Source organism: Pinus tabuliformis, chromosome 2_2 (genome assembly GCF_031772625.1).
Source record: "Pinus tabuliformis cultivar Carrire ecotype Pingquan chromosome 2_2, CPIR1, whole genome shotgun sequence".
Classification (NCBI taxonomy): domain Eukaryota; kingdom Viridiplantae; phylum Streptophyta; class Pinopsida; order Pinales; family Pinaceae; genus Pinus; species Pinus tabuliformis.
Window position 1 is genome coordinate 172,996,186 of NC_142300.1, and position 27,353 is coordinate 173,023,538.

The 27,353-nt window shown below is 38.0% G+C and overlaps 1 protein-coding gene across 2 annotated transcripts in view; it reads left to right on the forward strand.

Moving 5' to 3' along the window:
- LOC149191972 (uncharacterized) overlaps positions 1-27,353 on the forward strand; it is a 380,395-nt gene that overhangs the window by 108,630 nt on the left and 244,412 nt on the right. For both annotated transcript variants that reach the window (XM_089404444.1, XM_089404443.1), the window contains exons 5-14: positions 899-1,023; positions 1,219-1,263; positions 1,385-1,466; positions 1,577-1,645; positions 1,758-1,928; positions 2,074-2,139; positions 10,491-10,559; positions 10,714-10,860; positions 11,051-11,145; positions 11,649-11,909. In XM_089404444.1, the coding sequence (XP_089260570.1) occupies positions 899-1,023; positions 1,219-1,263; positions 1,385-1,466; positions 1,577-1,645; positions 1,758-1,928; positions 2,074-2,139; positions 10,491-10,559; positions 10,714-10,860; positions 11,051-11,145; positions 11,649-11,909 (1,130 nt within the window). The remainder of the gene's footprint in view (positions 1-898; positions 1,024-1,218; positions 1,264-1,384; positions 1,467-1,576; positions 1,646-1,757; positions 1,929-2,073; positions 2,140-10,490; positions 10,560-10,713; positions 10,861-11,050; positions 11,146-11,648; positions 11,910-27,353) is intronic.

Consider the following 27,353-nt stretch of genomic DNA (forward strand, 5'->3'; position numbering starts at 1 on the left):
ACTATTTGGTTGCTTGTTATAATTTGGCTGTACTCGGAATTCTTATTATAACTGAAAGTAAATGCACATAGGTTCCATTACATGTTCTGTATGACAGCACCTATGTTTGTTGGTAGGATTACTTTCTTGAATATTTAATTTTCTCGTCTTTGATCATCCTGGGATCCAAATGGAGAGAATGGGCAATGGGCATATGTAGAAATTTAGTTTCCACTTAATGATTGGTCACTTTTTGATATGATGATAGTTAAAATTTAATTATTCATGCATACGTAGGACCAGAAACCTAAATCATTTTTTCACCCCCAGAACTTTAGATTCCTCATTGATTGGTTTGAACTTTGACCCTGATTTCTGTTTCTGGTAACTTAGTTGGCCCCTTTTATTACTGCTTGTCCTTTGTAAGTCTGAGTAAGGTTGTCCTTTGAGACATATGTTGGTCTCAGCGTCAGCACAGCAGAGAATCAGAACTCCTGATGGCCTCTGCAAAATCTGTGTGAAACACTGGAATATGAAAGTATTTGAGAAAGCAGATTTTCACAGTTCATCATTGTAGTAGTAAATCTTCTGCAATATACACTTAGAGTTTTGAAATGTTTTGAAAGCTTATTTCCCTTGGCGCTGACATCATGATTTCCAGTTCTCTATCATCCTGAACTTGATATGACAAAATAATAACTATCTTCAATTAGGCAGAGTATAGAAGCTGGAATTTCTTCATATGATGTTTTATAATTTTTAGTGTTACCAACCATGCTTGAATCAGATTTACTGTAAGATGTAATTTATGAATAGCCTATGTTCTAACTTATACAGTTTTTTTGATTGTCTGTGCTTTTTAAAAGACATTAATTTTCATATTATTGACATTTTAACCTGTGTATTCATACTCCTACAGGCTGGGAATATTTTAATTCATGAAAGTGGTGCAATTAAGTTAGGAGATTTTGGTGTCTCTGCTTGCATGTTTGATACTGGTGATAGACAAAGATCCAGGAATACTTTTGTGGGGACCCCATGCTGGTGCATGTTTCGAGCTCTTAACTTTTTTTTTTTCTCTCAATTGTATTTGTGGATTTGTTATCCTGTTCAGTAAAATGTAATTGTGAACAAGTGTTAGGTGCATATTATTTTGAGATTCATTGCTTATGAACACTAATGCCTATTTGTACATCAAAACTATAATATCCATTTTATAATTGGGTATATGTTGTACAGGATGGCGCCTGAGGTTATGGAGCAACTTCATGGTTATGATTTCAAGTGAGCTGCTTATACTTTTCTTTTTCATTTGTGTTCCCTGCAAACACCTCATGGTAGATACTGCTTCTATTTGAGGTTGTATGAAAATCTTCTGCATTCCTGAAAATGGGTTTTCCTGTAGGGCCGATATATGGTCCTTTGGAATTACAGCATTGGAGCTTGCGCATGGTCATGCTCCATTTTCCAAGTACCCGCCGATGAAGGTAGAAGCTACCCTGGTCATGTTAACTGTAGCAATGACTTATTACTGCTGTGGCTCACCACCATGGTTTTATTAAAATTCAGTTTAAGTCTTCTGTGTTGTGTGCTGCAGGTTTTGCTTATGACTTTGCAGAATGCACCTCCTGGCCTGGACTATGAAAGGGATAAAAGATTTACTAAGGTATGCCAGTGATCTAAACTACTGTTGCATCAATAATTTTATGTATTTGAGTTACAAGTCATAGCTATCACTCTTTAAGCAGGTGATAGCTTTTATGGTTTTGTCATTTCAGTCTTTCAAGGAGATGATAGCTATGTGCTTGGTAAAGGATCCAACAAAGCGACCATCTGCAGAGAGGCTCTTGAAACATTCTTTTTTCAAACATGCTCGATCCAATGAGTATGTGGCTCGAACATTACTGGATGACTTACCTCCACTAGGTGATCGCCTTAGGGTGTTAAAGGTCAGATCTTAAAAATTAATGACTTTAGTAAGCATGGAAAATGGCTTTCTGACTTCAATGGCTTACTTTTCCTTTTTTAATAGATTTTCTTTTATTTTCTGTCTTGTTCATTTGTAAATCATGGAAATTGATTCATTGGCTGCAGCTTAAGGAAGCAGACAGACTCGCACAAAAGAAAATGCCTTATGGAGAAAAAGAAGAGAGATCTCAGGTTGGTTCCTTGTTCCTCGTCTTATAATTCTGTCTTGACATTGTCTTATGCAGTCAAAACATGGGGAGATGGAAGGAGTGGAGAGATAGGTTGTTTAGGTTGTTAGTATTTAGACACTGAATCAGTTGATGTTAACAGTATTTTCACTTTGTTTCAGCTCCTCTTTTTTTTGGTTTCCCTAATTTTACCTTATTCTTTTGGTATTTTGTACATCCTATAATATTTTGAGACATTCATTGAGAAAGATGTTTGACTGTTGCTTCTGATTCTCAACATGACAATGCAATCAGAAATGCTATGAAACGAAATGTTTCCCTATTCTATAATGACATGTGCAGAAAGGGACGTTTATAGCTTGTTGCAGATTTGAACATGGCAGGATTTTTGAGTTTCTAGTGAGAAATTTTGTTTACATGGCATTGTTTTTTTGTACTATGGTCATCTTTGAAGGCTTTCAAAATTCAATATTGGTTCGGTCATTCTCTATTGCACTGTATTAAGGAACATAGAAACACATTTTCTGTTTATTGGATTGTAAAACTGAACTTGCATTTGGAGGTTTAACTCAACGTTGCACGAAGCGGGGACGAAGCGTCATTTTCCAAAAATCTAGGAAGCGAAGCGTCTATATATATATATTTTGCATTTATATTGAAAACAAACATCCCAAATACCAAATTAGTTGTAGAAGACATGAAAACATGCATATTTTTACATAAGTCAAGATAGATATGCCATCCGTGATTCCATTGTACATCAATGATTAATTATTCGAGCATCAACCATCTATATTCTAGCAATTACAAACATACATGAAAATTTTAAGCATATTATAAAAGTTTAAAACATTTAAGCATATTATAAAACATAAAACATAAAGCATATTATCTAGCAAGTGAGCAGCTGTCAACATTAGTCATGTCCAAAATTCAAATAGTAATGTTTACAAAATAGGCCACTTGGCCACCGCCAAGACAAAAAGGTTCAAATTCACAACAAGCCTACAAGTCTAATGATTAATCTATGACAAAAGTAGTAAATTGTGAATATATCTACTAATCTCTCCTCCTTCCACCATGAAGAGTACGTGGAGGTGGGCCTCCACGTGGTGGCAATGAAGAAGATGCCTGTGGAAGTTGTGGGAGTGGGACTGAAACTGATGAAGACGAAGCCCCTGCTGTTGGTGTTGAACCATGGAACCTGGGAACCAAGGGACCAGATGGGGGTGGCATCTCAACTTGATCATCATCATCCTGGAATTGCTCAAAAAATTCATACAAAAAAAAACCACTAGTTAACAAAAAAATTTAAAAATAGGAATTAGAGAAATGCTTTAATAAGCAAAATTGACACATTTGAATTCAATGGATGTACCACTTATTGACTGAATTTTGAAATTCATACCACAATGGGCATACCTGGATAAGAGCATCCTCTAATTGCTCTAATCGCAACACTCCATCCTCCAAATTGGGCTCCTATGGATTCTTGTCCCAAACCTTAAGGTCTTTATTAGTCTTTGCATCATCACAGTAATGGGACAACAATCACAAGTTGTAATGAACATAAACCAAGCTCTTTGCTTGGTCTAAACTCAACCTGCTCCTTTTAACACTGTGGATGAAAGAATAAGAGCTCCAACACCTTTCCGCAGAAGAAGTGTTTACCACTTGTGATAGCACTTGCAATGCCATAGTTTGTAGAAGTGGAGTAGCACCTCCATGCATGTTCCACCACTCAAGAGAAGAAAAACTCTCTCGATCTCTAATTGCATGCATGCTCCCAAATGGACCAGTGCTAAGCGTATAGTTGCTCAACTGTTTCCGTGAATCTGTACCATGGCAGCCTCCTCCTCATCAGGGACTAATTTACACAATGCAATCATATATTTCTCTAGAACCTCTAGATCTAGGTGTGGTTTTCTCCTGCTCCCTCCCCCCAGGCGCTGGTGTTTAAAGCCATGATGGATGATAGTATTTAGGTGTCAAAACATATGCTAATGCGTGCAATGAAACATTTAGCATCTCCCATCGGTTTTCCACCTCTGCACGAATATAATTGTACAAGGTGATATCTCTAGGCTCAACAATGTCTTTAATTTGCCCCAACATGCTATCCATTTGCTCATACACCTCCCCAATTATTGGCCGATCTGAATTTGCAAACTTGATCATGTAATAAATTGGTTTGGTGATTTGCAAAGCATATTTAACCTGTGACCAAAAGAACATGTCAAGAATAGTGTCCTTGGCTACATTAGCACCATCTTTATCAGTGTTAATTTCCTCCCATGATTCAGAGGTCACCATATTAGTTAAAGCTTGTCTCACCTTCACTAGTCGCATAAAGGTGAGGTAATAACTTGCAAATCTTGTTTTTGCAAGTTTAAGCAATTGCAACTTGGAGTAAGTGCCATAGAAGTATTATACCCTTGTATGCCCTGTGATAAATTTAATGAGTTTCTTCCCTTTCCTGTAAAGCTCATTAATCCACCCACATTCTTTATGCTTCACGATATCATTCATCAAAAGGTTCAATGTGTGCACTAAGCACCCAGACCAAAAGATCTGTGGATGAGTGCGCTCAATAACTTTTCTAGCTGCATTACAGTTTACTACATTATCTGTGATCACTTGAACCACATTATTCAGACCAACAACTTTGATTGATTGCAATAGGAGATCTGCAATGTTTTGGGAAGTTGCACTGATGGAGGAGTCATGACATGTAATAAATATTGCACCATTAGCAGAAACACCAAGAACATATATCAAATGTTGGTTTCTAATATATGTCCACCCATCTGATATAATGGATACCCCACAATCCACCCACTCATTTGTAAAACATGTCAAATCTCTTTGAAACTTTGCTTTTTCTCTTTTTAATAACACTGTTCTAGCTTTCTCATAGTTGGGGGACTTGTATCCTTTTGGGGCTTCATTGATGGCCTTTACCATTTCATGCTAATAGGGAGAGTGAAGCACATTGAATGGTACACCGCGAGCACAAAGAAATCGAACTATCTTTCTATTCACATCATCCCTCCCAGCAACATTCAGGAAATCCGCTATTGTTCTTTTACCTCTAGAGCTTGTAGAAGTACCATGAGGAGATGAGCTACCAAATCTAGAGGTTACACTTGGTTCAGACTGAGTTTTTTGTTTCTTGCTTTTTTGTTGTGCAACCTCCTCTATTTGGATGTATTTTCTTCTTTGTTCAGCTAAAATTTTTGGGCAAATTTGTATCCCCACAACACCCTTTTTATCACCACTGTCCATCACCCCACAAAGATGCCTCCTCACACGGGTATATGAACCACTAAATGGTTTTCCTCCATGACAACCATGAGGCCACAAACATTTGTAGCTTCCACCACCTTTTCCCCCTTCAAGTTTGGTCACATAGTTCCACAAGGGTGTCAATGCAGCTTTCCCCTCTAGTGTTTCAGTGTTCCCTTCAGGTTCATCCCCTTCCTCTTCAAACCCTTCCTCCTCATCATACATTGGGTCACTCATATTGGGACCACTATCCTCTTGTTCTTCTTCCCTTCTATTCCTACTCTCTCTTGCCATCATTAAAACCAAAAGTGGAATGATACATAAAATCCAAAAGAACACTATCTTGGAATATGAATATAGGTGGTGGACAACTTGCAATTAAATGAGTAAGAAGAAAGAATGGGATAGAGTAGGAGAGGGAGGAGAAAAATACAAAAAACTATGACAAAAAAATGAGGGAGTTTGGGGTTGCATTTACCTCTTTAGCTCTTTTAGATGGAAGCCCTTCTTTACTCCTCCAAGCTCCTCCTCCTTCTCCTAGCTCCTCCATCTTCAATCCAAGCTCTACTCAAGTCTCTCCTCTCTTCTCCAAGCTCTCAAAAAAAAAAACAAGTGAGCAAATGAGAGGTGAAAGGGCCTTTTAATTCACCCTAACCCAACTTGGACCCACCCCCAACCACTAGAAAAAAATAAATAAAAAAATCGTATTTGTGGGGCCGCATGGTAGAACAGACTGGCTGCCCACGGAACCGGTCGCAATCCGTACGGATCCGGCCTCGGAACGCCACGTTTCGTACAGGGGATCCGCCGACCGAAATGCGTTTCAGAAATTCTAAAACGCGGATTGGGCCAGACGGTTTCCACAGTGCAGGAACCGTCTTTTCCGGCCTGATCCGCGTTTCAGAATTTCCGAAATGCGTTTCGGCTAGCGGATCACCATGGATCCATATGGATCACGTTTCGGGGTTTTGATCCGGGGGGGGGGGGTTCGTGCAACACTGGTTTAAATAATTAGATAAATTCATTACTCGAAGATAACATTTGGATATTTTTTGTCTTCCTAATTAAGGGTTCTTGATATTTCATTGTACAATATTAGTAACTATGAATGCCAAGAAGGCATAGTAAAATTGGTCACAAACAAGACCTAGTTAATAACTAAATTACCTGTAACTGCTTTGGCTAAATAATAAATACTAAGCAATCAATTGATGATTAATTTTATGCAATTAATTGATAATTAATTTTAAGCAGTCAGTTGGTAATTAATTTGAAGGAATTTAATTAAGTTTAGATCTTAGGAAATTACTTACAGGAAGTGTCTTGCAAAAAGCACTTGTAACCAGTGTTGGTAGTATTGACAAGCTCTATCACCAACATTGTGATATATTGTGATTCTCTCAGCTTGGTGATATTATCCCTGTAAAGCCCACAGAGCATAGAATAGTTGGTGATAAAGTGTACTGTTTTTTTTAACACAGTCAGTTACTTTTTATATATTGCAAAAAAGAGGGAAAGGAAGCTAGTTCCTTGTACAATCAGAGGAGGGCAGGTTCAAAAGTAGTGCGTAAATGGGAGCGCAGTCCCCACAACTACTTTTGCCGCCCAGAATCCATAAACTTCAAAACTAATGAGCTGGTATCGTGGTTCTGAGATGTGGGTTAACTTTCCAAAAAATGACTTGAACTCCAAAAGCCTCGCGTGGAGACCAAACCCGCACTTAACTTTTGAAAAGGCGGATAAAGTCAAAAACCATTATCCTTGAAAAGTCGGCATATACACAATACACGGTAAATAACGATTTCTGCTTTTCTGAAGCCTTGGCGCGATCTTCAAAGCTTACCTTTATAAGACTCGATCTCCACCGTAGAAAATCCTCCGTCAGATCTGACCGGTCAAACAACTTGCACGTCACACTACCACCGTCGATCCACACACGATAGATCCAACGTCTGGCAAGTATTTCGGGTGGGCAAATCGCGCGGAGAGTACCCGCCCGAAAAGGTGGTATTCTCACACCGCCCTCATGATACGTGTCCATCAATGAGTGGAATCGGGTGGTTCCCTCCTGAAACCACTTACCGCTGAAACTCTGCCCGAAATACCATTCCGGTTTAAAATCCCGCCTTTTCTTTTTGTCTAACTCTCGTGCAAGAAAGTGCCTGATGGCCATTGATCTGCCACCATCGATGGCTGCGACGACATTTCCGAGATCCTCTTCCGCTGCAACTGAAGTCAAACCTCGGCCATTGATCTCCAGAATCCCACGGTACTTGTGCGATGATTCTTCATCGGTCTCCTCACTCCTACTTTGCGGCATTTCTTCATTGATTTGTGGTTTCTGGTCTTGAATTATTGGTCTCTATTGTGAAGAAACTTGCTGTTGTTGATTGCCAAACTGTCTCGGGTCGCCTGGGAGCCTGCACAGATACATGTGGATCATGGTATACATTCTCGTTCTTCATACTGGGTGAGGGGGTCAAGGGATACTTTCTTCATAAACTTCATTGTTCTCTTTGACTATGCCAACTGGTCTGTCAATTGCTTTGTTGGCATGGCTATTAACGTCCTTATTTTGGTTTCTCAGGACATGCTTTAAGGTTATATTTTCCAGAATTTCAAAACTTGCTTTGATCCTTTGATAGATTTTATTGATGGTTATGCTTTTGAAGTCCCTATTGGTATCTAGAGCGGCTATTATGATAGCAGAGTCCCCTATTATTATAGGGTTCTTGAATGCGTTTTTTGTTTAAAAGCCTTGTGCCTAGGAGAAGGCTGTATGCTTCAGCCCTGTTGTTTGTCATTTCTCCTAGGCTCCATTCATAGGTTATTATTTTTTGTCCATTTGGGTCTAGTATAACTCCTCTTGCCCCTGATTTGCCTGAGTTATTTTTTGCATCTCCGTCAAAAAAGAGAATGTGTCTCTTCTGTTCTTTTATCCATTTTGCAAATTCTTTGTCCTCCAATCTTAATTTCCAATTCTTGTTTGTGTGGAATTCTTTATTATTTGCTGTAATTGCTGCTTTTGCTTTGTTTTCTAACATTGCTTTACTGTACCAGTCTTTCTCTTCTTCTTGTAAATTATTCTAGCCCATTTTTGAGATTCCATTTGTACTGATTATCTCTGCAACTTGGCTCCAAGTTTTTGCTAAGATCTTGCCTAGATTTGGCTTTTGTTATTTGAAAATGCATTTGTTTCGGGCTAACCAAATTTGCCAACATAGGATTGAAGGGAGACATTTCCATATCCTTTTTATTGTTGCCTTTTTCTTCTTTGTATATGGGTAGCTTTTATCCTAGTTTTTATGAAGAATTGTCAACTGGATTGTTGGATTTATGTTTATTTCCAAAGGACTTGTTGCCTATTTCCAACACTCTCTCGCCATCATATAGTTAACAAAGAGGTGTTGGATAGGTTCTTCCTCCTTTTGACACATGACACATTTTGAGGGCCCTTGTATTCCCTTTTTTTTAAATTTTCAAAGGTAAGAATTTTTCCTTTGAGAAGGGTCCAGGTGAAGAATTTAATTTTGGGCAGACTCTCTGAATTCCAAGCTGCCTTCCAAAGGCTCCAGTCATTTTGATTGTGAGGTTTTTGGAGGAGGTTGTACCCCAATTTCACTGTGTAATCCCCTCCATTTGGGTCCCAAACAAAGTCATCCTGCTCTTCTATGTTGATGGGCGCGGCCCTAGCCAAATGGACTTCTAAAATTTCCCACTGACTTTTTAGTCTTGGTGGAGTGGCCAGCTTTTTCCACCTAACCCCGTATTCTGATCCCAATCTGAAATAGAATAAAGTGTGTTAAAACTTTGCTCTTCCACCCATCTTTGAAGGCCCCTAAAATTTGTTGCTGATTTAAGGGGTTTTTCCCCATTATTCTATCCTCCCAGTTAGAGGTTGTTTTGCCATTCCCTGGATTTTTGGATATTTGATCTCTAATAAGAGGAATTATCCTTTTAACCAATTTCCAGATTTGGGTGCATGGCCTGTCTGGAATAGTATCAGTGAGCAACTTTGTTCTATGACCATTCAAGTATTTCATTGTTAGTACTTTTTCCCACCAGTGGCCGTTCCCATTTATCATTCTCCAGATAATTTTTGTCCCTAGGGCAATGTTCATTAGTCCTGGCAGTCTTATTGATATACCTCCTTTTTCATAGGGAAGAGTAACTCGCTCCCATTTAACAAGGCTAAAAGTGTACTGTTAAGGCACTCCTTATGTGAAGGTTGCTGGTTCAAAATCCCGTGGGTCTAGCTAACAAAAAAGAAAAAAGAAGAAGATATTATTGCTGTAAAAGGTTGTGATTTTTTGAAATTTTGAATATAATTGTGACATTTTTAAAATGTTGCAATATATTGGCAAAATATCGCTAGAAAATAGAAAATATTGGCTGAGGCAAGAGAGTTTGGATATTTTTCACACTTTGAAGAGGGAAAGCACATTTTCCCATAAAAGGGATTTAGGGAAGTGGTTACTTTAGAATCTAGATGTTTAGAAATTTGAAAAAAAATGCTTATTTTTGTATTTTTTCAAAGTTTTCCAATATTTTCCAATGCTTTCCCTGATGTTCCCAATAAGCTTCTTTCCAGACCGTTGGCAATACATTCACTAACATGATGTCTGTAACATTGCTTGTACGTTGTAAGTTTGTAACAAACCCCTGAACTGCATCAAAATATAGTCACATTCTTGTGGACAATCGAGTGGTTTTGAGCCACAGATCCAAGCGAGATCAGTTTAAGATATGAGAAGTATTGGTGAGTAAGATTCAACATCATTTGAAAGATATCCAATTATTCTTGATCTTGACCTGTTGCTGTGCCACGGTGCTGTAATTAATCACTAATCAGATTTCAAATATCATATGTATTGCTTATTTTTTGCTTTCTCTCAAACTATTGCCTATGTGATTTTTGCGAGTTAGGATATATTGTTTCCTTCTTGAGACACTAGCAGTCTGCAGGCATTGGAAATGAGAATATGAGGTTGTAGAGCAAGAGATATAGAGGTTACAGACATTTAATGCAATACAGCTTGTTCAATTTTATTGATTTTGACATGAATGTAGAACGAGTACAAGCGAGGGATCAGTGCCTGGAACTTTGACCTGGAGGACTTGAAGGCTGAGGCTGCTTTGGTATGGAATATATTTGTTTTTCTGAATCTTGTTTTCGCAAAAGTTTGTCTCCTTAAATTGTTCATAAAAATAGCACTGAAATCTCTCTCTCTCTCTCTCTCTCTCTCTTACAGATCAATATCATTTTAATGCTTTTGATTGGCATTGTTGATAGATTAAAGATTATGATGAACTTCCTGCTGCAAACGAGGAGTTGGAACCTCGAAAGCCCACAAAGGGACGTGAAGACTCAAAGGATACACTGCCATATTTCCAGTCTCCTATCAATGTTGAATCGCTCAGAGTAGAAACTTTAGAGAAGGTAATTTGGTTTGTGTATGTACTTCAAAAGAAAATAATTTTGCAGCAGGAACTTATGAGCAATCTTTTTGGCAGCAGACATTTTGATAAGACCAATAATGAAATTTTTGAATGCTTACAAATTTTTATATTTTTCAATTTTTTTATAAACAATGGTGATTTATAACTTGGAAACATTTATAACATTGAAGAGTTCACAGGATGAAGACCATGTCATGCGGGTTCAACCAGGGCCAAAGCCCTATTTTCCAATTCAATGTCTAAACGGTCTCAAGTACGACATGAGGCAATTTGTTTCCAACCCTTGTTCTATATATTGCTTATCTTTTATCATTTATTCTAACAGTCCATCTAACATCTGAGAAAAAAACATCGTGCTATGCAATGTGCATTTTGTGACATTATTATCATATACTATGTAATGGTGTTCAGTCAAGTCTAAAACCTATTTTGGATTCCATATGGGTTAGCAGAATCTGCTATTAATTTTGGCTATCCATTTAAATTTGGAACTTTGAAATTCTTCTCTGGGTAAGTAATATGTAGGTTACAATTTATTTGTGGTCACTTTAAATATTATATTTATGGATTTGATTTATATTCCATGTATAATAGATTTGCTAGCGTCATAGTTCAAACCTGCACTAGCAGAAATTTTGGAGCAAAGTAGAATTAGGATGACTTTATGAGGAGAAAATATAAAATTGCTTTTCGATTATGGAAGAATCATAGCTCATTTGGAACTAGTTTTTACCACATAAATTAGTTGTGCCACTGTAAATGTTGCAGAGGGCGATTTGATGTTTTTGAGGATGATATCCAGTGTGAAAGCCCAACTTGGAGGGAGCGCACAAAATCTGAATTCTCTAGAACCCAGGAGATGCAAATCTATAAGGGCAATGCTGAAAATTATAGGAATGATGAGCGAAAGCAAGGTTTTCACAAGGATAGCAACCTTGCCCCAGTGGCTGGTCGCCAAGTCTCTAGTGGCCCACTTGTAGCGGAACAAATTCTTTCAACTTACAGATTGCGAACTGGAGATGCTAACAGGTAGCTTTCCAACTAACATTTTCTGAGGACTTTTTCCTGTAAAATACTAATATCTCTTTTAAGGTTTTTACATAAGTACCTATCCAGGATTATATATAAAGGCCAAAAGCTTTGTGTTACTCCATTTTTTAAATAAGTAGTGATTTTGTTAACTGTGTTTTCAAATATTTAAATGGCGTTGGAATTTCAACCTCCTATTGGTGTAAGGTAGAGCTCCTTGGTCTCACTGTTTGATGAACAAGAGACCTTACGTCAATACTTGCTTATAGAGTGCTAGGGATATTCAAGGAAATACTTGTAAATTATGAAGAATGGGCTGGTCAATCTTCTTTTCATATAAGCTGAAGGATATAGTCTTTAAAAGTGCAAGTTCAAGAATCTAATATTTAAAAGTTGAGAATTTCGGCAAATTTAGTAATGTTGAGGATTATATATTTGAGAATTCTACAGATCAATACTGCATATATATATATATATATATATATATATCAATGTTTTTAAAACCGGAACCGGTGACCGGACCGGTCCACCTAATGAACCGGTTTACCGACCGGAACCGGTCTAACCGGGACTGGTTTGGTCTAAACGAACCGGTTTTAAAAAAATACATTAAATAATTAATTTTTAATGAAACAAAACTATTTTTAAGATGTAAAACCATGATTCCAAGCCAATAGAGACAAAATATGCAAAGTTTGCTCATTTATATACCATGCAAAGGTGAATATTCTGGTCAATGTTTATGGCACTGACACTGACAGTCAAGCAACCTGATTGCATATGCTGATATCAAACAATTGAAGCTCAGAGAACAGACATCAGATATGCCTGCAATAGGCCCTGGATACTAATAGTCTGCTGCAGATCTCAGATTAGGCTTGTCACAACAAGAGATGACTCATAAAATTGCTTTGCTCCAGAAGGTCAAAACAAATGCCAAATACAAAAGGATTTGGCCACCGATTTGTCATGGATCATTTGCAAGCTCTGTCAAACAAAGGGTCTGAATATACTTCAATATACTTCAGACAAATGCCTGGATTATATCAATGAATGAAGGCTCAGAAAGCCTGAGTATGTCACCGTGATGTATGACTACAAAAGGTCCTTACCACAGTCCGCACCAAGTCTTAGATTTGCCACAAGGAATGCAACCAATAAATTAAAGAAGGCTTACCACAGGTGCTGAGTAACCTCTGCCATCAAAGGAGCTTCAATCCCTGAAGAATGTCAACATCATAGGAATTATGCCAAAACTCTGGCATAAAGAAGGTGCCTCAGAAAGTTTGGATCGATGCCTCAAAATCTCCATGAAAAATCACAGTAAGATGCACAGGCCTGCTCGCATTAGGGCTTGGACAGAAGGCCGAATAAGATGCTCAGAGATGCGCTTAAGGATCAATGAGCATATGCCAAGAGTAAGCCTTAGTGTTATGGTCAAGAGGAGGCCGAAACAGAGCGCAGTTAACCTTTCTTAACCTCAATGAACAGCCTTGGATGACACACCAGATTAGTGTCAGAAATGGCAGAGTAAGCCTCTGCCAAAAGTATCTTCTATCAGCCACCAAAATCTTTTCAATAGTCTGCAAGGGATCTCTGTCATAGTCTCGAACAAGCTCAGAGAATTGAATCAAAGATGTTTTGCTCCAGATCTAAAATAAGTTTCAACTTGTGCCAAAAATATGCAGCCAATTTGTGCCCTAAGAGGGCCGAAGACCTCAGACAATACTGCTTCAATATGCCAACGAAAAACCAGAACCAAATACTGCTTATTTCACGAAAAACTAGAACCAAATACTGCTTATTTCATGAATCGGTGGGCTTGCCATAAACCGGCCGGTTTAGGACGGAACCGGCCGGTTTTCACCGGTTAGGGCCAAAATTCGGGCAAATGAGGGATCTGACCGGGTTTTTAGGCCGGTTCGGACCGGCCAGCTAGCTAACCGGCCGGTTTGACCGGTTACCGGTTTTTCTGAGCGGTTTTTAAAACTATGATATATATATATTTTTACTATCTTGAGCTTCTGTACCTTGTTGTAAAAGGAAACTTGGCATATATGCTTATCACTGTTGATAATATCGGTATCGGGAAAATATCGGCGAGGGTCTAGAAAATATCTTATCGGCAATATCGGCGAAAATATTGGCAAATATCGGCGAGCATAAAAAATGTATAATATATTCATTTTTTTCAGATTTCTAAACATATAAAGCAATAAAAACATGAACTAAACACATTGGCACATAAATATGAAGAAGGCATTGATATATATGATGTCAAGTAGAAATGATACATCAAACTTCAAAGGCGATACCAAATCCTGCTGATCCCTGATAATTGTCCAATCAAGGACTCAAACAAAATAACATCACATATCCTGTTGATCCCCGATAGTGATAAATTGATAATTGTCCAGTCAAGGACTCAAACAAAATAGCATCACAATGTCACATATCCTGCTGATCCCTGATAGTGATAATTGTCCAATCAAGGATTCAAACAAAACATCACATATATAAAACTTTAAAAGTATTTCATCATCATGAGTTATAAACTTATATGTAGCAAAAGTTGCAAAACAAACAAAACTAGCAGCTATCTATCTGAGACCATTGGCCTCTCCCTAGCAGCTTTCTTTCTGTCTTGTTCAGCAATTGCTTCATGAGCTTTTTGTATAACCTCTGCACTAGAAACCATACAAGGCATCACATCTGCATCATATGCAGAGAGTTTAGCTAGATGGTATTTCAATCGTGTAATCCCTCCTGACATCTTGGTCCCACACAAGTTGCATGATATATATGCCTGATTTGCCCCACCAACAGCCTCCCCATACTCCCAAAATGGGTCCAAGGCTTTTGGCATATTTGACATTTGTAGTGAACTAATTCAAACCTAGGGCACAAAAAAAACAAAAAATTGGCATTAAACCCCCCAACACAAAATGAAAAAATAATAAGTAATAACAACCTCATTCAAAAAAATTACTACATTATTTGCATTTTGCAATGTGAATGAAAAATGGCAATAAGAGGGTGCATAAGAAAGTTGAAAAATGGCATTGAGCTGATGGAGGGAGGATTTTGATGATTGCATCGATATGGGAGAGAAAAGATGAGGTTTCCAAATTCCAACAGTACTTCTTCAAACTTTGATACTTATCCATGACAACATGTTTTTAGCAGTTGAAAAGGTTCGGATCTTTGAGAATATCATCATCCTTCTCTTCATCTGAGTTTTTGTAAGTGTTATCAGTTGCTTCTAAAGTTCTAAGATCCATCAGGTAGACAATGGACATTCTTGAAGTATGTTGAAAATAGAAGAAGTCAGGAACTTAGATAATTGTGGGCATTCTATTAAAGTGTATAGGCCTGAAATTTTTGTTCTTCGAGGGTAATCAAATATTTGACGGTTCAATATCCCCATGGGCTAGCGTTATAAATTTATACCTATTGAGAGGTTTTAGAGGCGTTTTTCATTCCATCCATAAACTTGACATCACATTACTGATGGTTTATGACATATGTACTTGTAATTTGCAAGTGGTTTATAACTTTAAAATTTAGAGTCTAGACCTGCTGTAGGTGATGATTCCCTACATCTTTTGGGCATAAATGCTGTAGAAGAGGAGGAATATATGCTCATTTATCCAATTCATACTTCTACTGCTACATTCTTTCCAAAAACTGACATGTCACATGAGGACATCAAGTTAAAACTTAAGATCATGAGAAACTGTATATTGAATGTTGTTTGAACTTTGCAGAATGGGTAATTGTGAAGTTTGAACACTGAAAATATTTTGTAGCCGCACATTATGATTAGATGCTTGATTGTTTCAACTTTCTGCAGCCTAGCATATTACATAATTTATTAATTAATTATTACACAGCTGCCATCTGTAAATCGGAATCCTCTATGCTGTCACGCTGTGCATATATATTATATGGTAATGCCAGCGTATTTTTGTGACTTGTCTGTTGATTGCTCCTGTCCGGTGGAAGTGGTTCATGTTTGTGGTTCAATGCAAACCCTTGCAGTTTGAAATCAAATCAAAAACCAAGCAAATGATTGTAGGGAACCGGAAGAATGAAAATCGAGTTTGTCTTACAGTTCTTGGCACTTGCAGCTTAGAAATCTTCGTTGTTGATGGCGTATTGGCTTCAAACCCTCCTTGGCAGCAACCACATTGGACTTCCAGCGCTCAGAAAAAACCAAAATGACTTTAAAAAAACCAAAAATCGAATTATATAGCCCGCGCGGAATGTTTTCAGGGTCACCGGCGATATTTTAGGTCGTCGCGCGATATTTTCCAATATATCGCCGAAATATCGTAAATCTCGCGCGATTTTCAAAACTCGAAAATATCGCGATATTTGGTCGGCGATATTTCGGCTCGCCGAAAATATCGTGATATTTCCGAATATCGCCGATATCTCGGCGATATTATCAACACTGATGCTTATAATGAACTTTGCAAATTAGTTAGTGGTTGAATTTTTGAATCTTTGGCTACTGTCCTGGCTCCTGTAGTAAAATCGTTGAATGATTTGAAGTAACAGGAGTTTGTGATATTTGTTTTAATTTGTGGATGAAGTAAAAACTATGATTCACCTTATTCTCATATTTTCCACAAGTATGGATTAGAGGGATTATTGTGTATAGTATAATTAATTATGTTAAATCTGCTGAGGATCAATTTAGGTAATTGGTGAACGGTTTCTCAGCACTAATGCATTTTGCCTATTTCTCTTGTCCCATTTGTGTCTTTCACAACACCAATTATATGTTTGTTTGATCTGAGCCACGTATTGTAAAACTTTTGGTTGGATGAGCTGTTGGGTTTTGTTATCATGATTGTGACAGTATATGAAGTTGCTTGTATGTAACATCCTGGCAAACTTCATTTAATCCTAATCGTTATTCTCTTTACCTTTTAAAGCATGGAACAGGAAATGATTCAGTTTAAGTTTTTACCTTGGCGGGTGTAATGTCTAGGGCCTAGGCAAGTACTGGAAATGAGCACATGTGCTTGGCTTTGGTGAACCTAAAGGCTGATAGCTGCCCCTGCATATTTTAAAGGCCAGCCTAGCATTACACACTTGTTCACCTATATAAATAGGTGAACCAAAAGATACATCCTAGCATATTTCCTATCAAACACACTTCTTTCTCTTCATTAAAAGAACATTTCTTTCCAGAATTGCAATATTTTAGATTGATCACACTCCTACAATAAATGTAACAAATACTTTGTAATGAATGCAACAAATATCCATAAGAAGTGCAAGAAACTTCTCCTAATAGTTGCAGCTTTTCTCTCTCTCATTATTTGTGGATTCCTATCTCTTTAATGCAGTGACTTCAGTCCTAGATACTGCTTTCTTGATCTACAGCTGGGTGGGCGTAGATGTCTGTCACAGTATTTGTGGCTTTGTTTAACACTCCTATCCACACACACACACACACACACACATATATATATATGAACACTAAAACTAGATCTATTAAGTGCTGAGAAGTGTGCACCTTCACTTGAAGTTGAGAAGCAGAAGAGGGGCAATGAAAGAAAGAAACAAAGCAAAGACCAATGGGGGCTTTTAAAACCACTGATATATTCCAAGAGACCAGGGTCTGCTTGGTCAGAGATGCCAAAGTATCCCACATAGAGGACCTGAAGGAGAATGATGACCACAGTTTGAGCCCAGGGAAAGGCCCTTTGTTTGACAAACAAAACCTACAATTGCCCTATTTAAGTTATTTAACTAAATACGCGCGCACACACACATATAATTAATCACACATATAATATATATATTCAAACTTAATGGTGAATTTTATCAAATGCTTTTGGCTAGGTGATTTTTCTTGAATTTCATTGTTGTCAAATTTGAACATTGACACAAACCAGGTGACTAGGTTTTAGGTGAGTTTCTTGAGTTTGAGCTGGTTAGAGTTCCCTGAGTGCTGGTAAGTTAGGCTGAATTTTGGATTGCTAATATTTGGAGATCATTACCCGTTTCAGGCCAACTTGGCAAAACTTGGAAAGATCATTAAGTATCCTCCAGCTCTCACAACACTGGTTTTGGGTTTATAATTGACAACCATAAACTAATAATAGCTCTTCTTCCTTATTATGTTAAACTAAGTAGCACTGAAACAGATATGGAGTTGGGGGGGAAGGGACACTGATATGACAAATTTTCAGAAATGTGGTATGTGTTGGGGAAATGACACACACACATATGTCAAATATCCATGGGACATAAAAAAATCATATTACCATTTAGAATCCCACTGTAAGATTGTTATCATTACTTTCTAGTATGATTAATTAGGAGTCGTCTAACGAGGCGGAGGAACTGCCCGGATGTACATTGTTAACTTACAATAATGAATGCACACTGTTGCCTCAAAATCTGGTGGGTCTTGTGAGGGGAGCTCACAAGGCAAAAACTAGAGCAAGGGATACAATGAGGTGTGGTTCACTGTCATCACAGCCACTACCTCCTACTATTTTGTGGATTTTCACCACTAGGGAGGCTTCACTTTAGTAGGTCACCAATGAAAGATATGATAAGTCCAAGAGATAAGGTGACAAGATAGGCTTATAGAGGACAACTCTTCTTAAGGAGAAGGCACAAAAAGCAAGATTAGGCAATTCACATCCTCCAATATAGCCTATTTATGGCACAAATGATCTAGGGCTTGATGAATAGCAAGCCAAAAGGATCAACCTAGAATCACAAGGCCAAGAAAAGGCTTCTAAGCGATGAATGCTAGCAACCAATGGAACAAGAAGCCTTCAACAAGCCTCAAGTTGAATCCTAGGGAAAACTAGAGCGTTTCTAGGGCAGGACCTACCTAGGGCAAAAGAATTTACCTTTGAGGTGGATGAATTGGCCACTAAAAGGGGCTGGTTTTGAGGCAACCGACACTTCTTTTAATGTTGAATACTTCCACAAGCAAACTAATTGAACCCTAGGCCAATTTCATGCCCTAGCCCTAGCTAATAGTTTATCCTTAAGGGGCTGAAAATGAGATTAAGAGAGAAAATCAGATCTATGGTTATTTTTGAAGGTGATCAACAAAGTGACAAGGCTATTGTGTAGTCCTTGGGATGATGGAGTCTATGGGAGTGTTAAATATGCTAAATCTTGGTAAGGAGTAAGGGAATAATGAAGCCCTAGATTTCAAAACCCTAACTATTACTTTTGTGAGGGAGCGAAATCACTTGGGAGAGCTAGTTTAAAGATTCACCGAGGGGCTTACCATTCACATTCTACTAGTGATTAATGCATACAATGCCATTCATACATTGATTTTCAACAATAACTAGCCCAATAGAAACCCTAGATAATTAATCATTCCATACATTAGGCACAAGAATAAAAAATTATCAAATCCAAGGCACACTTACAAGATAGAATGCATGCAAAATCCTTTATTGCTCCAAAGTAACATTTCCAAGACCAAAGAGATAGCTCCAAATAGTAAAGTACACCATAGAGTCACATCTCCACAAGAAATCAAGAAGGCCGAAATTCTCCAAGAGGGCTGAAATATGTCACAAGTGATGATGATCCAATACAATGAGTCTCTCCTTTATTTATATGAGGAGCATGACTAATAATTAGCCTAACAAAACCCCAAAAACAAGTTTGATGCTAAAATGCTCTCGAGTTATAAGCCCTTAGCCAACCCACTAGCATTGTGAAAATATGCCCTAATTTAACCAATGTGTGAGCTGTAAGCTCTCTAGGGCTAATGTTATCCAATGTAAGTGCTCCAAATGCCATGTCCAAGGATGATGAGGTGTCCAAGATGATGTAGATGCACGTGAAGTGCATGATTTGAGGGCTGGCAAGGTTACTAAGTGGATTTTTCTTATTTTCTCCAAGTGACTTTTGCCCCTTTTTATTTACTAATATTTTGCCCCTTTTATTTAATTAAAGTAGAGTTAGGCAAAAGTCCGTTGTCCCCTCAATAATTTCCCTTTTTGCTAGCCTAAAGGAGACAACTTAGGCTAGTAGGGAGGATATCTCCATGCTCAAGCGATTTGGGACATTACAGTCCTCCCCACCCAAGATTGCTTGTCCTCAAGCAATTTTGATCTTAGATGTTGAAGTATTTTCTCCCCTTCCCATGTTGTATCCTATATTGGTCGATCCTTCCATCGAATAAGATATTCCCTGATGAACCTGTTTCTCAATCTCTTTTGTCCCATCTCTAGTACTTCCTCCAAAACCAATACCACTTGTCCTTCCTCATCCAAAGTGCGTAACTCGGGTGTAGATATGACTTGTTGCCCCAATGCTTTCTTCAAAAATGACACATGGAAGACATTATGGATCTTGCTCCCCTCCGAAAGCACTAACTCATAGGTTACTTCTACCACTCTTTGGGTGACTCTGTATGGCTCGTACAGTTGTGGTTTCAACTTCTCTGCACCTTTTTGCTTGAGGGTGGACTATATATAAGGATGTATGCGCAAATGTACCATGTCTCCCTCCTCAAACCTCCTCTCAATTTAGTGCTTATTAGCATACAATATTTGCTGGTTTTGTGTCATGTGCAAATTATCCTCGAGGGCCTTGAGGATATGTTGGCACTCTTGGATCCAGTCCTTAGCTTTTGGGGCCTAAATATCTCCAAATACCAACTCGGCAAATGAAACGACATCGTAGCCATATAAATCCCTAAATGATGACATCCTAATTGACATGCGATATGTGGTATTGTAACAATATTCTCTAAGGTGCAACCATTTTACAGAAGCCTTCTGCTGCCCTGTGACTTATTAAAGCATGGGTTTCATGCTTGGGTCACCATGTTTTAGGTCAAAGTCCCCATTGAGGACTTCTAAGATTTATTTTGAGTCAATAGAGTCATTGTACTTTTAAAGAGACCCTTCTTGGGCTTTTGAATCATGTAAAAAGGTTAAGTATTGAGTCAAATATGATTTATGTATCCTCCACACCAAGTCGGCCTAGAAGAAATCAAGTTGGCCTAAGGACCCTAATTCGAGCTCACATGGAGCTTATAAATACAAGCACATCGAATTCATTTGGAACACACTCTCACAAGAAGTTCGATATCTCTTGTAGCTGGGAAAAGTGCGAAGTCTGTTGCTAGGAAGCCAAAGGAAGTGCGAGTTGGGTGGAGCCTAAGGAGAAGAAAAAAATAAAAATTTTGGTACCTCTCTCTCTCTGTTTCGTGCCCTAGATTGGGAGATCGAAGTCTTACAAGTTTCACTGTTGCCGAAAGCTGTTGCCTAGTCGAAGTTGCTAGAAAGGGGTCAAAATTCTTCGAGGCTGACTTGGTGTGGAGGGAAGGTTTGGTCTTGGTATAGGGTGAAGAGTCTCAAAGAATACTATTGAAAGGAATAATTTCTTGACTGGGTTTTCCCCTCGAGGGGGGTTTTGCCCTGGCATAGTGCCTACATCTGGTGTCTATTGTTTTATGTGCTGCTGCTTTGGTAATTGCTTGATGAACTAAAAGAAAGAAGATATAAAGAATTGTAATAACAAGAAACATCACAAGTAATTATCAAGAATAAGAAAATCTTTCTGCCTTTCTGATTTTCTAACATGGTATCAGAGCTTTGGTGAAGAAGGAAGAAAAAGGTAGTCTCAAGCACTTGATCAAGGAACCATTCAAAAGGATTATCTCAAGGAAGGAATCTACTATATTCAAGGAAGATGTCTAACACAATCAAGGGAGAGAATAAACTTGAAGGAGCCTCTAACTACAGGTCCTGGAAGAAGAGGATTGACCTCATCCTTGAAAAGAACAAGGTACTAGACTTGGTCAAAGGAAAAGTAAAGAAGTCTATTGAGGATTCCAGTGATGATGACAAAGTGAAATTCAGGGAACTAGAATTGGTGGCCATGATTTTGATGGTAGAAGGAATAAAGGACAACCTTGTCCCATTCATAGCTAACATCGATCATGCTCATGAAATGTATGAAGCCTTATCAAAGTTATTTACTATTAAGAACATTGGTCAAGTAGCAAGTTTGAAGAATGAGCTAAGGACCACAAAGATGACTCAAGAAGACATAGTGGCATCCTTCTTTGTGAAGATAGAAAGAATCAGGGATGATCTTTTGGCCATTGATGAAATTGTTCCAGACAAAGAATTCGTGATCATTGCCCTATTAGGATTGCCACCTACTTGGAGTGCATTTGCTACAGGACTTAACAATTAGAAGGTAGCTCCAACCTTTGAAGAACTATGAACTGCTTGCAGTAAGGAAGAATTAAGGATCTCATTAGCTGCCAATCCTGAAGGAGTATCAAATGCCTACATTGCTCAACATAAAGGAAAGAAATTGAAAGGACCAAGGAAGAAAGTTGACATGTCTAAGGTCGAATGCTATCAATGTCATAAGAAAGGTCACTATAGGAGTGACTGTCCCGACAATCCAAGAAACAAGAAGAGAGAAAGAGATCAAGCCAACTTTGTTGAAGAAGGAGACCCAAAGAAAGTCAAGCCCGAAGAATTTGACATTAGGGACTTACACTACTAAGTCCTTTGCTTGTAGCTTTAGATATCTTGTTTTATATGTTTTAGAATTTATAGGTTTTTAACATATTTTGGAAAAGACATTTTTATTGTTTTTATAAGTTTGTAGGTATCCCTCAAGCTTTGGAGGGAGCCCCCAACAACTCCCAAAGATAAGTATCTCATTTCCTTTCAGTTTTTGGTTTCATGTACTCATTTAGTTTTGATTATATTAAATACTAATCACCATTCTCCCTCTATTGTCTTGATTAGGAAGACATCTGCTATATCCTCAAGGAGTATGGAAGAAAGCCACTCAAGATAAGGTTTGTTAAGAAACAAAGGTATGCTTTAAAACATTGTTTTCTTGATAATAAATGCTTATTCATTTGACAATCTATTACTAACATTGTTGTGTCTAGCTATAGTGAATCATATTGATTCTTATTCTGGGTGATTCATCACTTGATAAATCTATACCACTCCTACTCTTAATTGATTTTATGGAACCATAGACAGGTTCTTGGAAAACCCTAACCTAAGGGTATGCTAATGTCAATGTGTGAAACCCTAACACAGCTTAGGGATATTGTGAAATGCTATTTGAAGTTTTATTGATGATGTCATGTTTGGGATTTTGGTATGACCAGGACAACCTAACTTGTTAGGGTTGAAAGATAAGGTCTAAAATCCTGAACCTTTGAAGTATTGGTAATGTTGGGTTTGCTATGTTCCTATATTGAAACCCTAACTCATTAAGGTTTGGTGGAATGTGTAAGCAAGATCCTTATAATGTCTTAGAAATGATTTCCTTGGTATGTGTGTGTTTGTCTGATCAAACCCTAGTCTAATCAAGTTTGTTGTATGTCTAACTTTTTGATATTTGTGAAGTTGGGTTTGACTAACACATGGTATAAAATGCCTTTGCATGATGATGAAACCCTAGGTGTATATATATATATGTGTGTGTGTGTCCATTTGGTCGAAACCCTAGCTTGGTCTAGGTGAGTATATGTATTAATGTTGTCGGACATATGATATGCTTATGCATGGTAATGAATTCCTAGATGCATGTGTTGACCTAGTTATTGATGGTCTTAGGATTTAATATAAGTCCCTTGCCTGAGATTCTAGGATGATGATATTTGGAAATTTAGGGTTTTGCAGCTAAACCTAGCAACAGTTAAAATCTCTAGTATGTGTGATTTAACAATCTGAGATCTATTTATATAATGATTGTTGAGATTGTGAAAAAGAAATTCTAGGGTTATGGAGTTGAACCTTTGTAGAAGTAAAATCTCTAATGATAATATGATAATTTGAGATTTGTGTAAGATTGTTGAAATCTGAGTTTTGGTTGAGATTGATGGTTGATTGAAAATCTAGGGTTTGCAACTAAACCTAATGGAAGCTGGTCATGTTAATGACTAAGCTGTGATTGGTTTTGATTGATTCTTTTGTATGAAATCTAGGATTTGTATGAATCCCTAGTGGAAAGTCTAACATATGAATTTTGAAAGTTGTTAGATACCTTCTAGACGGATATTTGTTTGAGTTGATTCTAGGGTTTGCTTTATGTTGTAGGATGGTATGTCATACCTTTGGAAGAAACATTGAAACCCTAGATGAATTAAAGTTGTTATGAAGTAGTCTAAGGTTTATGACAAATTCCCTAGCAAGATGTTGAAGAGTATTTATCTCTTGTTTTGGTATCTTATATATGTAAGGTTGAAACGCTTCCATAATTTTGATATGGCTAACTTCATGCTTCTATAGGTTTGGTTGTACTTGCTATCTAAGTTGTGCAGGTACACAATCTTCAATATAAACATGGTAGGGATGATATAACTCTAATGAAATGGTTGGAAGCCACGAAAGATTCTCCGCTGACGAAAAGAAGAAGCTGATCTCCCTGAGGAAGCCTGAATAAAAGAAATCTTCCTAATATTAAGAGGGAGTTTGGATAAATAAATGCTCCTTAGTTAAGAGGGAGGGCATAGCTTGGTTTGATTGAAGAATGAATTTCGGAGGATATGTTGCTACATGAGAAGTAGGAAAGGAAAGTGTATGATTGAGAAATCTTTTGTCAGAGATTCGATTGATAGCCCTACTATGAAAAGTTGAGAAGTAACATCGAGTTGTTTGGAAGACCTCGAAGGTTTGTATTTGATTATGTACATATGAAAGTACATTATTGATTAGGGTTGTGTTTGTACAGGTGAATCTCTCTAAGGTTTTGATAGCATGCTGGTTACCAATCAGTTTGATTGGGAGAGATTAGTTATCCTTGATTTGCTGAATATAGGGATGTTGAGGCTTTGTGAGTGAAGCATTGCCTGAGAGGACATCTGGTCGGCACTTTGTGTTGATGTTTATGTCCCTGAGTTGGAAAAGATGGTGTTGATTATAGAGCTCTGTTTTTGGATACACACCTGGATTTCTGGGTTGGTGGTTAGCAAGTAAGATTGATGGTACCCAGAGAATCTAAAAGCTTGAGTCCATCTTATTTCCACTTGGATAGATTGCCCTGGTCAGGAATCTAGTCCGTGGAATTACAGTGCCTAAATTATTGGGAGACCAATGGATAGATTGCCTTGGTCAGGAATCTAGTCCATGGCATTGCGGTGCCTAAAGTTCTTCATTGCTCATATAGTTTGAGATCTTCCATTGTACTTGTATATGATGAATACCTCCCTAGTTAAGAGGGAGTGTTGGAAAATGTAACTAGGTTCGGTCTTCATTTAATGTATTTGAGTCATCTTGTAATGTACTTGTCAAAACAATAAAGAAAAGAATTATTATTATTATTATGACTTATTAAAGCATGGGTTTCATGCTTGGGTCACCATGTTTTCGGTCAAAGTCCCCATTGAGGACTTCTAGGATTTATTCTGAGTCAATAGAGTCATTGCACTTTTAAAGAGACCCTTCTTGGGCTTTTGAATCATGTAAAATGGTTAAGTATCGAGTCAAATATGATTTATGTATCCTTCACACCAAGTTGACCTAGAAGAAATCAAGTCAGCCTAAGGACTCTAATTCGACCTCACATATAGCTTATAAATACAAGCACATCGAATTCATTTGGAACACACTCTCTCACGAGAAGTTCGATATCTCTTGTAGCTGGGAAAAGTGCAAAGTCTATTTCCAGGAAGCCAAAGGAATTGCAAGTTGGGTGGAGCCTAAGGAGAAGAAGAAAATCAAAATTTTGGTACCTCTCTCTCTGTTTCGTGCCCTAGATTGGGAGATTGAAGTCTTCCAAGTTTCACTATTGTTGGAAGCTGTTGCCTAGTTGAAGTTGCTGGAAAGTGGTCGAAATTCTTGGAGGCTGACTTGGTGTGGAGGGGAGGTCTGGTCTTGGTATAGGGTGAAGAGTCTCAAAGAATACTATTGAAAGGAAGAATTTCTTGACTGGGTTTTCCCCTCGAGGGGGGTTTTGCCCTGACATAATGCGTACATTTGGTGTCTATTGTTTTATGTGCTGTTGCTTTGGTCATTGCTTGATGAACTAAAAGAAAGAAGATATAAAGAATCGTAATAACAAGAAACATCACAAATCAAGAATAAGAAAATCTTTCTGCCTTTCTGATTTTCTAACATGTACTTCACTCATGGAGATGTCTTAGAACATCCTCCTTGAGACCCTTCCACGAGAATTTCTCTCTAACGGTCCTATAAGTCTTGAGGAATCCTGGATGCCCTACCAATGGTGAATCATTTGTTGTACGCATAATCTTCCCTTTTAATTGAGACTGTGGCACCAAGTAAATCCTTCCCTTGTAGTAAATGATGTCATTGACCACCCTGTATCTGTCATCCTGTAGCTGACCATCCAATACCTCACAAGTTAACTTATTCTTCGAGTACTCCACGAGAAGGTGAGATCTCCAATCCATTGAGATGTCCATAAGAGAAAATGTTGTTGGCCTCCTGGACAAGGCATCTACAACTGTATTGTTCTTGCCCTTAATATACTCTATCTTGAAATCATGTGCTTGGATCTTGTTGACCCACTTCTATTGCCTGTCATTGAGCTCCTTTTGATCTTGAAAGAATCTGAGACTGTTATGATTGGTCTTTACCTTGAACTTGTTGCCCACCAGGTATGGCCTAATCTTGGCCAATCCATGCATAATGGGCAACATTTCCTGATCATAGATGGAATAGAGGCACTCATAGTCTTTGAGCTTCTTTCTCTCATCAAATGCAATGGGATGGTTGTTTTGCATCAAAACTGCTCCTATGCCTTCTCCCGAGGCATCAGAGTCAAGAACAAATGGTTGTGTAAAATCTAGCAATGCTAATACATGACATGTGCTCATGACCTCCTTGAGCCACTCAAAGGCTCCTTGTGCTATGTCAGTGCGAACAAAAGCTCCTTGGTGAGATCTGTTAGAGGTGCTGCCAACTGAGAGAACCCATTAATAAATTGCCTGTAATATGTGCAGAGGCCTAAGAATCCTTTCAACATCTTCATAATCCTCGGGGTTGGCCTCTCAATAATGTTAGTTTTTGTAGAATTGGATGTGTTCTAGCCACAAAATTTGGTGGAGAGGCTAGAATACATGAGATCTCCAAAACCTAGAAATTGTTTTTGGAAATTTCGCCTAGAAGTGTCTCAATTAGATTATTAACCGATTTCTAAATATTTTGTAAGTCTAAACTTAGGCAATATAGTTAATTAATCAGTATTAATTGAGATAAGGTGAGAATCATCTAGAAACTCACATGGATCGATCCAAAGATGATCTTAGCCATTGATTAAGTTTTAATCTTGGCCGTTGGTGCTCCAACAATGGATTATAGGAGGAGATCGATGTGGTGATGGAGAATACACCAGAGTAGATACTCAGTTGCATAGGTAGTTCGATTTTCTCAATAGCAGCAACTCAGCAGAGAAGATAGAGCCAGAGGGTGAGTAGCAGGTGGAAGA